The sequence below is a fragment of the Solanum pennellii genome, chromosome 11 (genome assembly GCF_001406875.1).
Source record: "Solanum pennellii chromosome 11, SPENNV200".
Taxonomy (NCBI): domain Eukaryota; kingdom Viridiplantae; phylum Streptophyta; class Magnoliopsida; order Solanales; family Solanaceae; genus Solanum; species Solanum pennellii.
This window is the reverse complement of record NC_028647.1, coordinates 63,490,912-63,507,068: the sequence shown is the minus strand read 5'-3', so window position 1 is coordinate 63,507,068 and position 16,157 is coordinate 63,490,912. Positions and strand designations below refer to the sequence as shown.

General features: G+C 34.1%; 3 protein-coding genes and 1 pseudogene across 3 annotated transcripts; all 4 read left to right on the top strand.

Moving 5' to 3' along the window:
- The first annotated feature begins 3,771 nt into the window (after positions 1-3,771).
- Positions 3,772-8,095, top strand: LOC107005047 (proteasome subunit beta type-4). Its single transcript, XM_015203514.2, has 7 exons — positions 3,772-3,922; positions 4,010-4,074; positions 5,987-6,063; positions 6,285-6,414; positions 6,546-6,705; positions 6,799-6,984; positions 7,701-8,095. The coding sequence occupies exons 1-7, from the start codon at positions 3,917-3,919 to the stop codon at positions 7,812-7,814; spliced, it is 738 nt and encodes a 245-aa protein (XP_015059000.1). The 5' UTR covers positions 3,772-3,916; the 3' UTR covers positions 7,815-8,095.
- On the top strand, positions 7,977-9,640 carry LOC107004041 (annotated as a pseudogene).
- A 2,859-nt stretch (positions 9,641-12,499) lies between these two features.
- On the top strand, positions 12,500-13,904 carry LOC107004040 (the record flags this gene model as incomplete). The annotated part of the gene is made up of 1 exon (XM_027912755.1): positions 12,500-13,904. A coding segment is annotated over one exon (570 nt), but the record flags the coding sequence as incomplete, so codon positions are not given.
- On the top strand, positions 13,219-13,904 carry LOC114074680. The gene has a single exon (XM_027912655.1). The coding sequence runs from the start codon at positions 13,376-13,378 to the stop codon at positions 13,781-13,783; it is 408 nt and encodes a 135-aa protein (XP_027768456.1). The 5' UTR covers positions 13,219-13,375; the 3' UTR covers positions 13,784-13,904.
- Positions 13,905-16,157: the final 2,253 nt, after the last annotated feature.

Here is a 16,157-nt window from a genome sequence, read left to right as displayed (position 1 = left end):
AAAACTTGATAATTAATAATGTAGCTATATTACTTCTCGTTTCTTGATAAATATCTCATTTTTTTAAGTTATATAAAAAAAACATATATCGCGTCAAACTCTAGTATTCAAAAAAATTTAACATTATCCTAAACTTTCATATATTATGAAAGCATTCATTATTCATTAATTACGATTAATATTTGTCTACAACCAACTCTATTAAAAAGAACAACTTTTTAATGGATAATAATTTATCTTGAATCAATGAGTCATTTCAATATGTAGTTATTGTAATGCTCTTTTCAATTTTATTTTATTCTTTATTATTGTTGTTAATTGCTATCAAATAAGATTAATTTTATCGAAATATATTCATTATAAAATCATAATATAAATTTATTAATAATTTAAATAATTTTTTAGAAATTATAGGTATAATTATATTTTTTTTAAAAATTAAATATTACTTCAAAATTATATAACCAAGCGCATGCAAAAACTCTCCAAAATTACTTGAGAATATGTGGTCGCACGCTATCATAGTCTTATAAATACATATGTGAAAATGATAAAATATACGTAAATCTGACCTTATTTATATGATGATGAGATTTTTCATCACTTTAGTTTAAAAAATTAATATAAATTTTTGTAAATATTTTTCAATAGAAAAAGATAGTTAAATTGTGGGGAAAATGAATTTATGATGGGTGGTCCCCACGTCACTAATGGCCAAGAAAACGAGGAGGTGGATCAAATTAGGTTTCATTTGGTAGTTGTTGGTTGTTTTGAAAAATCAGAACTCTTCTCAGCCGTCCGATTAGATGACTCTTTAGAAGTCTCTTTATATAAAAAATTAATAATTTGACCAATGTGCATTTAGCAATTTTGAAGACATTTTTTGGTTGTTACCTACGATATCGTAAAATATAATAATGTTTGTTTTGATTGTTGATTAAGTATTATTGTATATAGTATTTTTTTTTATATAATAATAAAGAAAAAATTTATTGTATGTATTAGATTTAACGGTGTTTATTCTTTATGTTTTTTTTATTTAATAATTTTATTTTATCTTTAATCTATTCTTTTTATAACGACTTTATTGTATATTTTACTTTTTATTAGATTTACCTTTAAATTGATAATGTGTAATGATAAAAAATGAAATATAGATTATTCAAATGTTATATTTCACAAAATAATATAATGTACTGGGAAATAATATGTGATAATCATCCAAATAAATTGTAAAAATGATGTTTTGATGTTCCAAAAATCCTTATAATGGATGTTAGGTTTTAACTTTTAATTGATTCAGTTTCTATTCTAAGTAGGTATTTGGACACGTGATTTTATATCGCAATGTGAAATCAATGATTAAATATTCGACTTCAAGTTTTCATCATGAGATAAAATTCCTAATTTAAAAAAAAAATGTGTTTTGAGAATTTCAAATCATGATTTGAGAATTTTCAAAATACAAAAATTGATCCACAAGTTTATATTTTGTAAAAACAACACCATGTTTACATTTAGTGACCATTTATTTCATATGTAAATAAAATTTATAATTCATATTTTACTTTTTATACTTTTATATGTCTTATATGTCGATTATTCTCATCAACATAAAATTAATTTTTATTTAAATCAATTCTTATTTTTCTATTTTTATTCACCAGGTTCATAGTTTTTTATCAAATTTATTTAAATCAAATTGACAAGCAAATAGCTCAAAGTGACGATATTCTTTCATTTTCTCGATCATATGATTGAAAAATGCAAATTTATAATTGCAAGTTTAAAATGAGAGTATTTTGTCCATACTTTGTGAGGATTGTATAAAGCTACGTATAGTACAATTTATTGTATAATTTTTTTATCTAATTAAATTTTAATCAAGAAATTTGTATTTTCTCATAATAGCTCTGTTATAGTGTATATGCAAATTTTATATTTGCTTATTTGGTAATTTGTATAAGGAGTCGAAACAACATTAATAGTTTTATAATTATGAATTTTATATGTTTATGAGAAAACATAAAACATAAAAAGTTCAAACTGCATATCAAAGCAAAATTTCAAATTGAAATTTCATATCGCATTGTGAAACTAGCTCTGATAAATCTCGTTAAATTTGCAACTTGGCATTCTAATATTATGATTTTTTTAGAGTATTATTTTTTATATTATTATACTTGTATATTTTGAGAATTCAAAATTAACAATAATGTACATGAAAAAATTTGACCAGTCAAATGGGCATTTGTTAGAGTAATGAAAAGTACGATGAAAATAGACTTGATAACAAGGTGAGCGAAAGGGATTCACTCTTAACCCGTAGAAGTTAATAAAATATTTTTTCATTTTCAATTATCTGTAAAGATCATCAGTGAATATTAATGATTTTTCTTAATTTGGCTATAGATTGTAAAGATATAAATAGTAGCTGGTGAATCAAAACACGACCATTCTATTAATGAACCACTCTAAAGAAGGAAAAGCGTATTTCAAAAATATTACAAATTGTACGGTTTGAATAATTTGATCACAATAGTCATTAAATTTCATAGCTATGTTATAATTTATAAACACGAAATATGATTTATATTTCAACTTTACCATAATAGTAGCTTTCAATATTTATACATAATTAGAGTGACTTTTTTCAATTTTTTAGATTTTATTTAAATTTATGTAAAATTCATACAGACTCGTATCCTGCCTTGCATAATCTTCAACCTGCATATGCCACGAATAACTTAAAATTCACACGCGCTGTTTTGCATCTATTTCGTCCCATTGTCATCCATAATTGGAGAGAGTGAAAGTACACAAAAATAACATATTACATTTATTATTCAACTATTTGAATTTGAAATACGTGAAAATAATAAATACATAATACATACATGTTAGCTTTGATTCGAGGCAATTTATTACCATCACATTGTATCGCTTGTGAAATTCGATACAACGGCTTGCCAAGACTTTCAAGAAGTTGAATGACATATTGGTGTGGTTAGAAGCCCGCGGAATAAACAAATATGATGATTTATGCAAATACAAATTATTTATGCACTGTCGAGGAAATTAACAAAGATATATGAACTTAATTGTAAAAAATACGTTTGATCCTACATAACTAACAAAGTAAAAAAACCAGAAAATATTTAACGCTAGTATGATTAAAATTCAATTTGAAAGTCTAGAGTTGAAATTGCAGGTTCGACTTCCCACACTAAAAAAATTATGAATCTCAGAATTTCATAAATTTAGTTTTCACCCCGAAATGTTTGAAGTTAAATTATAAATGTATGAAACATTAATTTAGATCCCAAATGTTTGAAATTAAACTTTACCAACTTTTAAAATTAAAATTTGTAAAAGTAACTTTGACATTTTCAATCCAAAACTTAACTTTATATCAAACTGAACAAAATTTAAATTCTATCCTTATACTTCTACTATTTTAAGCTTGAAAGTCAAAAAAAATTTATAATTTTATAAAAAACATAACATTGCACAATCTAAAATAATATCCATCGTAAAAAAAAAGAGATCTAGTAGAACTAGCATTACCTATGCTAGAAACTTCCCATCATATCGTATGTATCGGTTCAAATGTAATACATCTACATTGAAATAGAAAAATATAGAAAGTGGAAGCAATGTATGAAGTTTTCTCTTATTGGGTTAAAATTTAAATACTTTAGATAAAGTTGAGTAGACTTTAAATGATATCCTTAAAAGTGGCTATCTATTGCAAATCATACACGAGAAAGTCCTGAAAACGGAGGCCCATTTCACTTTCAGCCCAAAACCCAACTTTTCTTGTGCAAAGGGAAAAGTGCACAAACAAAACTCCGATCAGTGTTGTGACTCTGCTATTTTTTCTCCGATCGAAGATCAACTATTCCGATTTCCGACGATGAATGTAAGTTTTTTGTGTTATCTCGCGTTTAATCGAAGAATTTTGTTGTAATTCTTTGTAATTTTTGTGTGGACATGGTGATGTTTTCAGGTGATGGATTCAGCTCCGGCTAAAAGTAGCTTAATGAGTCCCGAATCTGATATTCAGAGAACACAGTACGTGCTCTCTTCCACTCTTTGCGTGTTACGAGATTTTACAGATCTGATTTGCAGTATGCTTGATGTTTTTACGAAATAGGGTTTTTGTTCTTATTTTACAAAAAAAATAGAAGAAGCACATAGTTTTAGTAGCTCAATTGGCTGGTTTGTTCGCTACCTGAACTTTCACCTAGTAGTTCTTTTTAGCAGAGTGTCTATAGGGAACCATCCCAAATACAGTGGTAAGGTCTACGTACACACTACGCTTCCCAGACTTGACTTGTGGGATTACATTGGGTAATGTTGTTGTTGAGTGTTTTTCTGGGTGCTATTAGCTAGGCTTAAGTTAACTCTTTGTTAATATGTATGTTTAAGGATGTTTTTACTGCAAGAGTTACCAGCAAAAGTAATGCTTTTCAGGCGAGTTTTTGAACTTTCCTCTGTGTGGTGGGGATGCCTTTAGGCATATTTGGTTGATTTATAAACATTTACAGAGGCGGGGGTAGAGTAGAAGGTACGAGTTTTGCTTATTCAAATAGCTTTCGTCCAACGTTTCCAGACCTTGGATTTGTCTTAAAAAAATCTGTTTAATATTTTGACATTATTAATTTAGGATGCAGTAACACAAAAGGGTTTCAATCCTGATTCCATAAGCATCTAATCCTAGGTGTACCTATGTATATAACGATGCTGGTGAAGAGCATTGGATATGGAGGAAAATGTTCCAGATAGAAATATGTTTTCACTAGAAAAGAAGTTCCTTTTAGTGAAAAAAATATGATTTGGATCGTTTGTCGGTGTTTGGTTAGGTGTGAAAGTATGTGACATATGGTAGTAATACAAGATGGAAGAATATGTGTATGTGGATATTTTCTAGTGATACTCTTAAGTATTTAAGATTGACTACGATGTTTAAGCACTAGTTGAGCAAAATGATGTTAGTAAGTGTTTGGATAATTATAAAGGACTTATGCTCATAAGTAACATCTATTTCCCTTTAAGCTGAAAATAGTTTATTTCAGAAAAACAACATCAACATTTTTCCGGAACATTTCTGCCATGCCAAATGATTGATTTTTGATCTTTACTGGAGTTCTTAGTCTTTGTGGCTTATGGTATTATGAACCTGTAATTTTGTTTTCCCAAGTAGAAGGAATGAGGTGCGGGGTTAAGTTGAGATATCATCTTGCGTGGCTCTTTGATTTTTGCTTCCTAGGATACATCCGGGCCAGAAAGGAGTTTGCAAATACATCTAGGCTAGAAATAACTTTGCGGATATCTGGTCCAGAAAGGAATTTGCAAACTGTATTTACCTGTTTCAGCTGCTTATACTCTTACCGGTGGGTTTCACTGGGATGTTACAGCTCTTTATGCTTTTAAGTTGTTGAACTTAATCTTCATACACGCCAAAAAGTGAAAATAAAAGCATTACAGAGGATGAACTAGGTATAAATCCTTTAGTGAGGAGGGCCGAGTGTTTATCGAAACAACCTCTCTACCCCACAAACATAGGGGCATGGTCTTAAAATCCTTTAATGAGGAGGGCCGAGTGTTTATCGGAAACAACCTATCTACCCCACAAAGGTAGGGGCATGGTTACATCGTATCCTCTCTAGTCCCAACTTATGGGACTACACTGGCTATGTTGTTATTATTGTTGTAGTGAGAAGGAGAGTCGTATAACAGATTAAAATTATTGAATGAGAGTATCTGCATGTTGGAAGAGATGTGCAGCTCTTTGTATGTACCATGTCCTTTGCATGCATGGGAGACGTAGTTAGGTGTAAGAGTACCAACAATGTCATGCAGCAAATTTTTACCTTATGGATATATGCTCACTCGTGCTATGAGATTGTATTTATGTAATTTTCCTTTAATTCCTTACTGTGCTCTAGATGTTTGCAATTTTAACTTGTATTGTTCTCAATAGGTTTCCATATGTGACTGGGACATCAGTTATCGGCATCAAGTACAAGGATGGTATTCTCTTGGCAGCTGACATGGGAGGTTAGCTTCTATATCATAGATTTTGTCCCAATCAGTGCTCCTATTTTTTCAAAAAAGTATATCACATGGTTCCATCACTAGGGAAAAGGGATAGAGAATTGAAAGATCTCCTATAGAAGTTCTCTTTTGACATTTCAATATTATTTGATGTTAAATAAACCCTCCGATACATGCTAGAGATAATGTAGTATGTGTTGTCATCTTTTTTTTTCCATTTTCAGGTTCCTATGGTTCAACGATACGTTACAAGAGTGTGGATCGATTAAAGCCAGTGGGAAAACACTCCCTTCTTGGTGCAAGTGGTGAAATAAGTGATTTTCAGGAGATAATGAAGTACCTTGATGAGCTTATGTACGTCTATCCTTATTCTTGTTTATTGTTATTGTTTATATAAGTTTTGATGGGCAACAGTTCACCTTATCTTCGTCTGATGGAAATTACTTAGTGACTTCTGGTATTCAATGCTTCATAAATGCATGCAGCTTGTATGACAACATGTGGGATGATGGGAACTCCTTGGGTCCCAAAGAAGTGCATAACTACCTAACACGTGTGATGTATAATCGTCGCAACAAGTTCAATCCACTTTGGAATTCACTTGTTCTTGGTGGAGTGAAAAATGGACAGAAGTATCTTGGAACAGTAAAACACAATACACTGTCTTGCTTAATTTTAGACAGTTCGTCTCAATTGCATCCCTTACTGATAATGCTTGTGTTTTTTTTTATTCTTTAGGTTAGTATGATTGGTGTGCATTACGAGGACAACCATGTGGCTACTGGATTTGGGAATCACCTTGCAAGGCCCATTCTTCGTGACGAATGGCATGAAAATTTGAGTTATGAAGAGGGCGTTAAGTTATTGGAGAAATGTATGCGTGTGCTTTTGTATCGAGACAGATCTGCCGTCAACAAGCTTCAGGTACAGAGTCCTCCTGGGGTTTAGGTAGAAAGTCAGTGCTTTAGAACTAATTAAAATGAAACCTCTTAATTTGCCAAGATGTGTTCCCGGAACTTCTTTCGTCAAACCTATAGTTTATGAGTTTTCTGGTAATTGTAGTTTTAATTGTGGGTCTATAGCTCTGAATTTTGCATCTGTTGTCATTCCTACAAGTACCAAGACTATAGTCTGATTCTGCATTTTCATAATCTGTCACTGCTTTCCTTTTCTAGAATAAAAAATAAAATCTACCACTATTTATTTCTAATTTCTGGCACCAATCATCCTTTTTAATTGTATTGCGGCAAGGAAGTATTTCTCTACTAGATATGAACAATAAGACAGGTTTAGTGTGCTCTAGCGGAAGCAGAAGAGCTCATACTTCGATCTTCAAGGTCCATAGCATTTTCTCCCTAGATCTGCTCGATGTAGATATCTATTGTGGTTGACTGAAGGTTGGTTTCTTGTTTTTCTACTTTAGATTGAAATGGGAAAAAAATAACGGTAAGGTTGTTGGCTGGGAAAGCTTAAACAGAAACTTGCTGAAAATTTTGCATTTGGAGGTGAACGTGATGATTGGATGTATAGATTGCCTTTCTGATACAGAATTTATCATCAAGCTCATTTTAGATAATGTACTTGTGAGATTTGTCTGCTCTTTCTTTGTGATTTTATTCTGATGTTTCTCGGACTTGCAGATTGCAAAAATCACAGAAGAGGGAGTTACAATTTCTCAGCCGTACTCATTGAAGACTTTCTGGAACTTCTCTGCTTTCCAGAATCCAACTGTTGGTGCTGAGGGTTCATGGTAATAACTGATTGCTGCGTCGACTAGGTTTGATGAAGGAACTACACAATGTGTTGCAGATTATAGAACTTGCTATGTTTTCATGGAAGTGATGTTTGATAGAACCCGTGTAATTTGAATTGTCTATGGTCTTTCTAGGTTTTTTCCTAATGTAAACTATAAAGACATGTCTCCTGATGTTTCACTTTTCCTTCACTATGTGAGATTGTTATCTTCCAAAGTTACATGGCATGCCATGGCTTATCTCAGTTATGGAACACGGTCGTTTTTCGCCTGGTTGATATATTTTCTAAGTTCAGACAGAAGTACACACCCGTGGTTTACCTACTTTTAAGTTGTATTGCTTGGACTCTTGAAAATTTTGTCACATTCAAGTGTTTGATCCTCTAAAAATGCCCTATTTTTGGAGGACCAACACAGTCGGAGACATCTTTTTGAAGAGTTTGAGCTATGTTATCGACACTTATCCAGAGATATTGAGCAATATAGAGCTTCGAAGAGATGCTTAATATTACAATTGTAATTATTGAGCATCACTTGCGTTCTCATTGTTATGGGCACCTAAGTCCATGCTTGTGCAAATTCTCTTCAAAAGGTTGTTTCAATGTCAAAAGGATACATGTATAAGATTTTTTTAACTAGAGTATAATTGTTCATTATAGAAATCTTTCCTATGTTTTCTTAAATGCAATGGTAAGATGAAATTGTACTTCGAGCCAGGAATGAACATGAAGAGATCAATGATACTTTTATCTTTTGAGTTGTTTTATTGGATCGGCTGTTCATCATCTTTGGTCTTATTTGGATCGGATGAGAAAAATGAGATTACTTGTGAACTCGTTGAGAATGATTTTGATCCAGTTCATGGTGACCCACCCATAATATTATTGCAAATATTGGTCCAACTGTGAGGTATGGGATGGGGTGAGCAATGTATAGTATCAGCAAATCATTTTTTTTCAAAACAAATTAAAAAAGAACAAGTCATGTAGATGTTCCATTAAATTAGATAGAAGCTCTCACTAGCTAATTAGTTTAAAGATATGTGCTATAATCCAATTCATTTTTAGTTATTAATAAAATTAAAATAGTTTATTGTCCCATTCAAATCGGTTACTACGAAAGATCCATATGTTGGATTTACTTGTTATGTAGATGAGGATGAATCAGTCTCGTTTACTATAGTTTGTTATGCAACACCTCCGAGTTATTTGTATGCATTACAGTACAGTTTAACAATTGAAATTTTCTCTTCAGAGGCTAATGTGTGGATGTACCTTTGCAATTGCACCCTTCCAGGAACAAGATTTCCTCATCCTCGGCTGGTGTAGTCGATGGAGTATTCTTTTGGTTTGATAGTAATGGACAATGGATGACTGTTTTTGATTTGATAGTGTAGAATAGCGATTTTGGGCTTTGGAATTACCTGAATGGAGGACAATGATCTATCCCAATAGTTGTTGTCTTTGTTTTTCAGGTGGGGAACTCTGTTTTGCTTGTAATTGTTTTGACTACCATCACTTGTTGGCGACTCAGTCATTTCCCTAGTCGAGATAATGCAGTATAGGTTTGGAAGTATGTTGTAGATGTTGCTACTGTATTTCAGAAATGTTCAGACGATTTTGGACTTGCAGGAGGCAGTAATCTTGGTATGGAGTTTCGGAACATGATTTTTCATCCTGCTCTTCCGCACATCTAGGAACAGTTATTTCTTGTGATGTATTCACACGTACTGCAGAACTTGTACATGATTTTGAAGAAGCTTGGCGAAAGACCCAAGGATACAAATTGTTTTCCTATGAGTGGCCTCAACGGCCGCGACTCCTGTAGACTATCAACAGGTATTAGTTACATATTCATACTTCTTCTAATACTAGCATTTACTTAGTTACTTTTTGTACTCACCGTTGTTCTCCACACCTTTGTTCTGCAGGTTCTGAGCCCAGTACTAGCGGTAGGTGATCCTAGCTTTATGTTGTCCATATATCGAAGTTCCTGGATGCTTTTTCACAGCTTCCGGACGTCTCTCTTGGTTATTTCCAGTCATTATCCTTCGGACACTTGTATAAATTTCGAATTCTTACTAACATCACTGGATTTTCCGGGTTGTGATTGCATTCTTTTAAGTTTCTGTGTTGATTTATGGGAGTATGACTTTACTTCCGTTACTTATCTACTTTTATTCTGTGTCTGTTTAACTATCGTTGATAGGCTATGTGCCATCATGACCTTGTTTTTTAGGCCGTCCCTGTTCTGTTCATGCTGGTTATGATTTCTCATACTGTACAACTGTGTGACTGACGTGATGGAATCATGTTCCATAGTTGATGCAATTGTTTTCTTTCTCACAAAAGAAAAACAACATTCCTTATAAGAATGTTACATAGTTGATGGAACATGATTCCATCACTGTTCTGTTCATGCTGATTATGATTTCTCATACTGTACAACCGTGTGATTGGCGTGATGGAATCATGTTCATGCAATTGTTTTCTTTCTCACAAAAGAAAAACAACATTCCTTATTTGAAACCTATTGATTATTGACATTCCATCCGCTATTGGGAAGTATTGCAGGATATAAATAAAACCTCGCCTTCTCAACCCAACCCCTCGTTTTAGGTATTTGTGTTTTCTGCCATACTCCTTGACCAGCTCATGAGCAAGTATGATGTTATCAACTATTTTCCTTCCAGGTATAAATCATACTTGCGCATCACAAATGACACTTGCTATTACCTGGCTGCTAAAACCTTGGCTATAATCTTATATTCAACTGAGCAACAAAAAATAGGCCAAAATTCTTTCACTGTTTGAGGTCCAGAATAATTTGGTACCAAAGTAATAAGGGTACAGTTAATTGCTCTATGGATTCTGCCAGTAGCAAAGAATTGATGTATTGCTCTTCATGTTTTGTCACCGGCCACACTTTTCTAAAGAACAGTGAGATGTACCCATCAATCCCCAAGGCTTTATCATCATCTATATAGATTGTAGTCCTTCCCATATATCTTGGTCAGTTGTTGGTGCACATAAGCCAATTCTCTGTTAGATGGTTTAACACAGGTCCATTGATCATAATAACTCTATCTACTGTGGAACTTTAATACATCTTCTAAGTTCCTCATCTCCTTCTTTTACTGGTGCATTTTACCTTGTAATTTTAAAGGCCAGACATCTACTAAAAAGTTAATACACCCTTCGGCCCATTGTAGTTAGAATTAATTATTTATTTTGACTCAATTAATGTGAAAGAAAAATGAATTAATGTCATGAAAAAGATAATAATATTGAAGCGGAGGAGTTCCACTTTTTCATTTCTAATTAAGGTGAAATTCGAATTGAGACTTTAATAATCTCATCTACTTTTTTCTTTCCCAAAATCAATTGAATCTTTGTCCAATTGAAATATCTTCTCTACAATTTCACCCTTGAGTGAACATCAATCTCGCTTTTCTTCGACTAGCCTAGAGCTTCCCCTCTTCCTCCTAAGCGAGAGAGAATCAGCTGCTCCACTTTGTAGAGAGGGGTATAGGAAGCTGATCTGCTCCTTCTGTTGAATCCGATTTCACCTTTGGCGGAGGGGTAAAATTCAAATCCATAGAAGTCTAAGCGGTCATGTCATCTTGTTGATATTGATTGACTTCTTCATTCTTTTAAGGGCTCATATCTTTGTGGGAATAGTAGTTCAACTTGCAAGTATTATTAGAATGAAACGTCAATGCAAATTGTTTGTTCTTGAGGTAATCATAATCAATATACTGAATTGTTTGCCTCTGAAATCGCTAGCGAAGTTTGATGCATATCAAAGAACTGACAAAAAAACATTACTGAAATTTACCGTTGTCATCTCCGGTAGCCTGAACACTTTCTACCGTTGTTATCTCCGGTAGCCTGAAATTTGATAAGGTTCAAGCCACTGAAGACCACAACAGTAAATTTCAGCAGTGTATTTTTGCCAGTTTTTTGATGTGCATCAAACTTTGCTAGCAATTTCAGAGGCAAACGATTCAGTATATTGATTATGATTTCCTTAAGAACAAACAATTTGCATTGACGTTTCATTCAAATAATACCTGCAAGTTGAACTACTATTCCAACAAAGACATGAGCCTTAAAAGAATGAAGATGTCAATCAATATCAACAAGAGGACATGACCGCTTAGGCTTCTATGAATTTGAATTTTCCCCATCAGCCATTGGTGAAATCGGCCTCGAATTCAACAGAAAGTAGATTGATTTGCGCCACTTAAGAGGAAGAGGGGAAGCTCTTGGCTCTAGGCTACTCGAAGAGAAGCGAGATTGATGTTCACTCAAGGGTAAAATTGTAGAGAAGATGTTTCAATTGGTCAAAAAATCAATTGATTTGGGAAAGAAAAATAGATGAGATTATTAAAGACTCCATTCGAATTTGACCTAAATTAGAAAATGAAAAAGTGGAACCCCTCCGCTTCAATATTATTATCTTTTTCATGACATTAATTCATTTTTCTTTCACATTAATTGAGTAAAAAAAAATTAATTATGTTTTGATTTCTAACTAAAATGCGCTGAAGGGTGGATCAACTTTTTAATTGTCATAATAACTCAAAACTAATAATACATTTCTAAGTTCCTCAACTCCTTCTTTGCTTGTGCATTTTACCTTGTAATTTTGATGCTAGACATCTACTAAAAATTTAATACACCCTTCGGCCCATTTCAGTTAGAACTTATTCCATATCTTGATGATCTACTGGAAAATGGCGATTTCGAAGAAGGGCCAAAGACATCAGAACTAAAGAAAACAGTGATCATTGGCAAATACTCATTGCCTGAATGGGAAATCAGTGGTGTAGTGGAGTGGGTATCAGGTGGGCCCCAGGAAGGGGGGTTTTACTTTCCGATACCTCGTGGGGCCCACGTGATCCGACTTGGGAATGAGGCTTCCATCTCTCAGTATGTAGAGGTGAAGCCAAACACTATATATTCACTCACATTTGGAGCCACTAGGACTTGTGCTCAAGATGAGGTCCTTACCGTCTCGGCTGGAGACATGTCTAGTGATCTTCCTATTCAGACATTGTACAGTGCTGATGGTGGTGACACTTATGCTTGGGCTTTCAAAACAACATCTAATTATGTTGAGGTCAAATTTCACAATCCTGGTATGCAAGAAGATCCAGCTTGTGGACCACTTCTAGACCATATTGCAATCAAGGAATTGCCTATGGCTACATACACTAAAGGGCTAAGGTTTATTGCTGTTGGCCTTTTCTGAGACTAAATTTCGCCTTCAAACGTAGTTGAATGAATTTCCCTTACAGCAGACAAATTCAGCCCAGTAGGCTAAATGGGGACAGTTTAAACAGTGGCTTCAAAAGAAGCAACAACAACATACCTAGCGTAATTCCACGAGTGAGATCTAGGGAGAGTAAAGTGTAATGCAGACCTTACCCCTACCTTAAAAGGTAACTTGGTGAAAAATGGTGGATTTGAAGCTGGTCCGCACGTATTCAAGAACTTCTCGACAGGGGTGCTTGTCCTGCCTCTGAAACAAGACAAGTACTCACCAATTCCAGGATGGATGGTTCAGTTTGCAAAACCAGCAAAATACATCGACTCGAAGCATTTCTTAGTACCTTCAGGAAATGCAGCTGTTGAATTAATAGGAGGAAGGGAAACAGGCATTGCACAGACAGTAAGGACAGTCCCCAAACAATTCTACAACCTGACTTTCATCATTGGCGATGCAAACAATGACTGCCACGGAACAATGACAGTTCAAGCATTCGCTGGAAAGGCTAGTACACAAGTTTCATTTGTATCAAGTGGAAAGGGATGGTACAAGACAGCAAGCCTCAAGTTCCAAGCAGATAAAACTAGGACAACAATAGCTTTTTATAACCCATTCTATCACACGAAGGTACACGACTTTGGTCACATGTGTGGACCTGTCATCGATGATGTTAGTCTCGTTCATGTCAAGAAGTGAGCATTACTCAGATAAGATCAATTTCAAATCAAGTTCTGTACCATTGTTTTTGTTTTTGTTTAAGTTGTTCAGTCCGAAACAAGAATGATATATCCAATAAAAGTAGTAAAATCTCTTCATTATTTCCTTCTTGAAGTCACACAGTGCCTAATCATGTATTTTCTTGGTTCCAAATCCGATGATATGAAATGAGCTTCAATGAAGAAACGGAGATTCATATAGCCAAAAAAAAAATAAAATGAATTAATGTCGTGAAAAAGGTAATAATATTGAAGCGGAGGAGTTCCACTTTTTCATTTCTAATTAAGGTAAAATTCGAACCGAGTCTTTAATAATCTCATCTATTTTTTCCTTTCCCAAAATCAATTGATTCATTGTCCAATTGAAATACCTTCCCTACAATTTCACCCTTGAGTGAACATCAATCTCGCTTTTCTTCGACTAGCCTAGAGCTTCCCCACTTCCTCCTAAGCAAGAGAGAATCAACTCCTCCACTTTGTAGAGAGGTATAGGAAGTTGATATGCTCCTTCTATTGAATCCGAGGCCGATTTCACCTCTAGCGGAGGGGGAAAATTCAAATCCATAGACACCTAAGCGGTCATGTCATCTTGTTGATATTGTTTGACATCTTCATTCGTTTAGGGCTCATATCTTTGTGGGAATAGTAGTTCAACTTGCAGGTATTATTCGAATAAAATGTCAATGCAAATTATTTGTTCTTGAGGTAATCATAATCAATATACTGAATTGTTTGCCTCTGAAATCGCTAGCGAAGTTTGATGCATATCAAAGAACTGACAAAAAAAACATTACTGAAATTTACCGTTGTCATCTCCGGTAGCCTGAACTCTTTCTACCGTTGTTATCTCCGGTAGCCTGAAATTTGATAAGGTTCAAGCCACTGAAGACGACAACAGTAAATTTCAGCAGTGTATTTTTGCCAGTTTTTTGATGTGCATCAAACTTTGCTAGCGATTTCAGAGGCAAACGATTCAGTATATTGATTATGATTTCCTTAAGAACAAACAATTTGCATTGACGTTTCATTCAAATAATACCTGCAAGTTGAACTAACTATTCCAACAAAGACATGAGCCCTAAAAGAATGAAGATGTCAATCAATATCAACAAGAGGACCTGACCGCTTAGGCTTCTTTGGATTTGAATTTTCCCCATCAGCCATTGGTGAAATCGGCCTCGAATTCAACAGAAAGTAGACTGATTCTCGTCACTTAGGAGGAAGAGGGGAAGCTCTTGGCTCTAGGCTAGTCTAAGAGAAGCGAGATTGATGTTCACTCAAGGGTAAAATTGTAAAGAAGATGTTTCAATTGATCAAAAAATCAATTGTTTTGGGAAAGAAAAATAGATGAGATTATTAAAGACTCCATTCGAATTTCACCTAAATTAGAAAATGAAAAAGTGGAACCGTCCACTTCAATATTAATACTATTCTCTTTTTCACGACATTAATAAATTTTTCTTCACATTAATTGAGTAAAAAATAAATAATTAATTATGTCTTGATTTCTAACTTAAATGCGCTGAAGGGTGGATCAACTTTTTAATTGTCATAATAACTCAAAACTAATAATGGGTGTTCGGTTCTTCAAAACTTCATAAAGCCAAGCAAGGAGTTAATGGATTTTGAAAACTAATGGACTATAAATTCTTTTTTGGTGTTGTGGCTTCACAACACTATTGAACCTACACTTCACTGGACTATATCAGATAGAGAGGAAGCTTAGGAATTGTGAACTATTTTGCGGTCATGAAGGTCCCCCAATGCATCATTTGAAGGCTGAATTGGCCAGATCTACGCAGTAGGCTATGACCATAGTTCATTATTATGGTAAGCTGACGAAGTTGTAGGAGGAATTAGCACTTGAAATTGCCATGTGAAGGTGAAATTTTGTTCACACCCTGTATTACTTGTAATACTACCAAATGCCAATAATCTATATGTTTTGAATAAACAACACCTAGGTTTGTTTTTGGTCCGAAAAAAGTAACTACATTTAACTATTAAATGTTGTCACAGGGAACATCATCGCGCCAGCCACACGGTGGTATAGTATGAAAAATCATAATCAGCCCACTACTTGGGCATTACAAAAAGATGGTTTCGTCTAATTCAAAGGAGGGGGTGGGGGTGGGGGGCTGTTAAGAAATCTTAATTTTACCTCCTCTTATGCTGCTTCATCTGTACTTCGCCAAACAATCTGACAACATGTTTTGTTCCCTGCAATCACGAAAAATATTAGCATAATGCTAACAATGATGCTGGTTGACACAGGAGAAGATCATTATTCAAACTTTACAACATTCATACAGGGAACATGATTCCATCGCATCAGTCGCACGGTTGAATAGTAT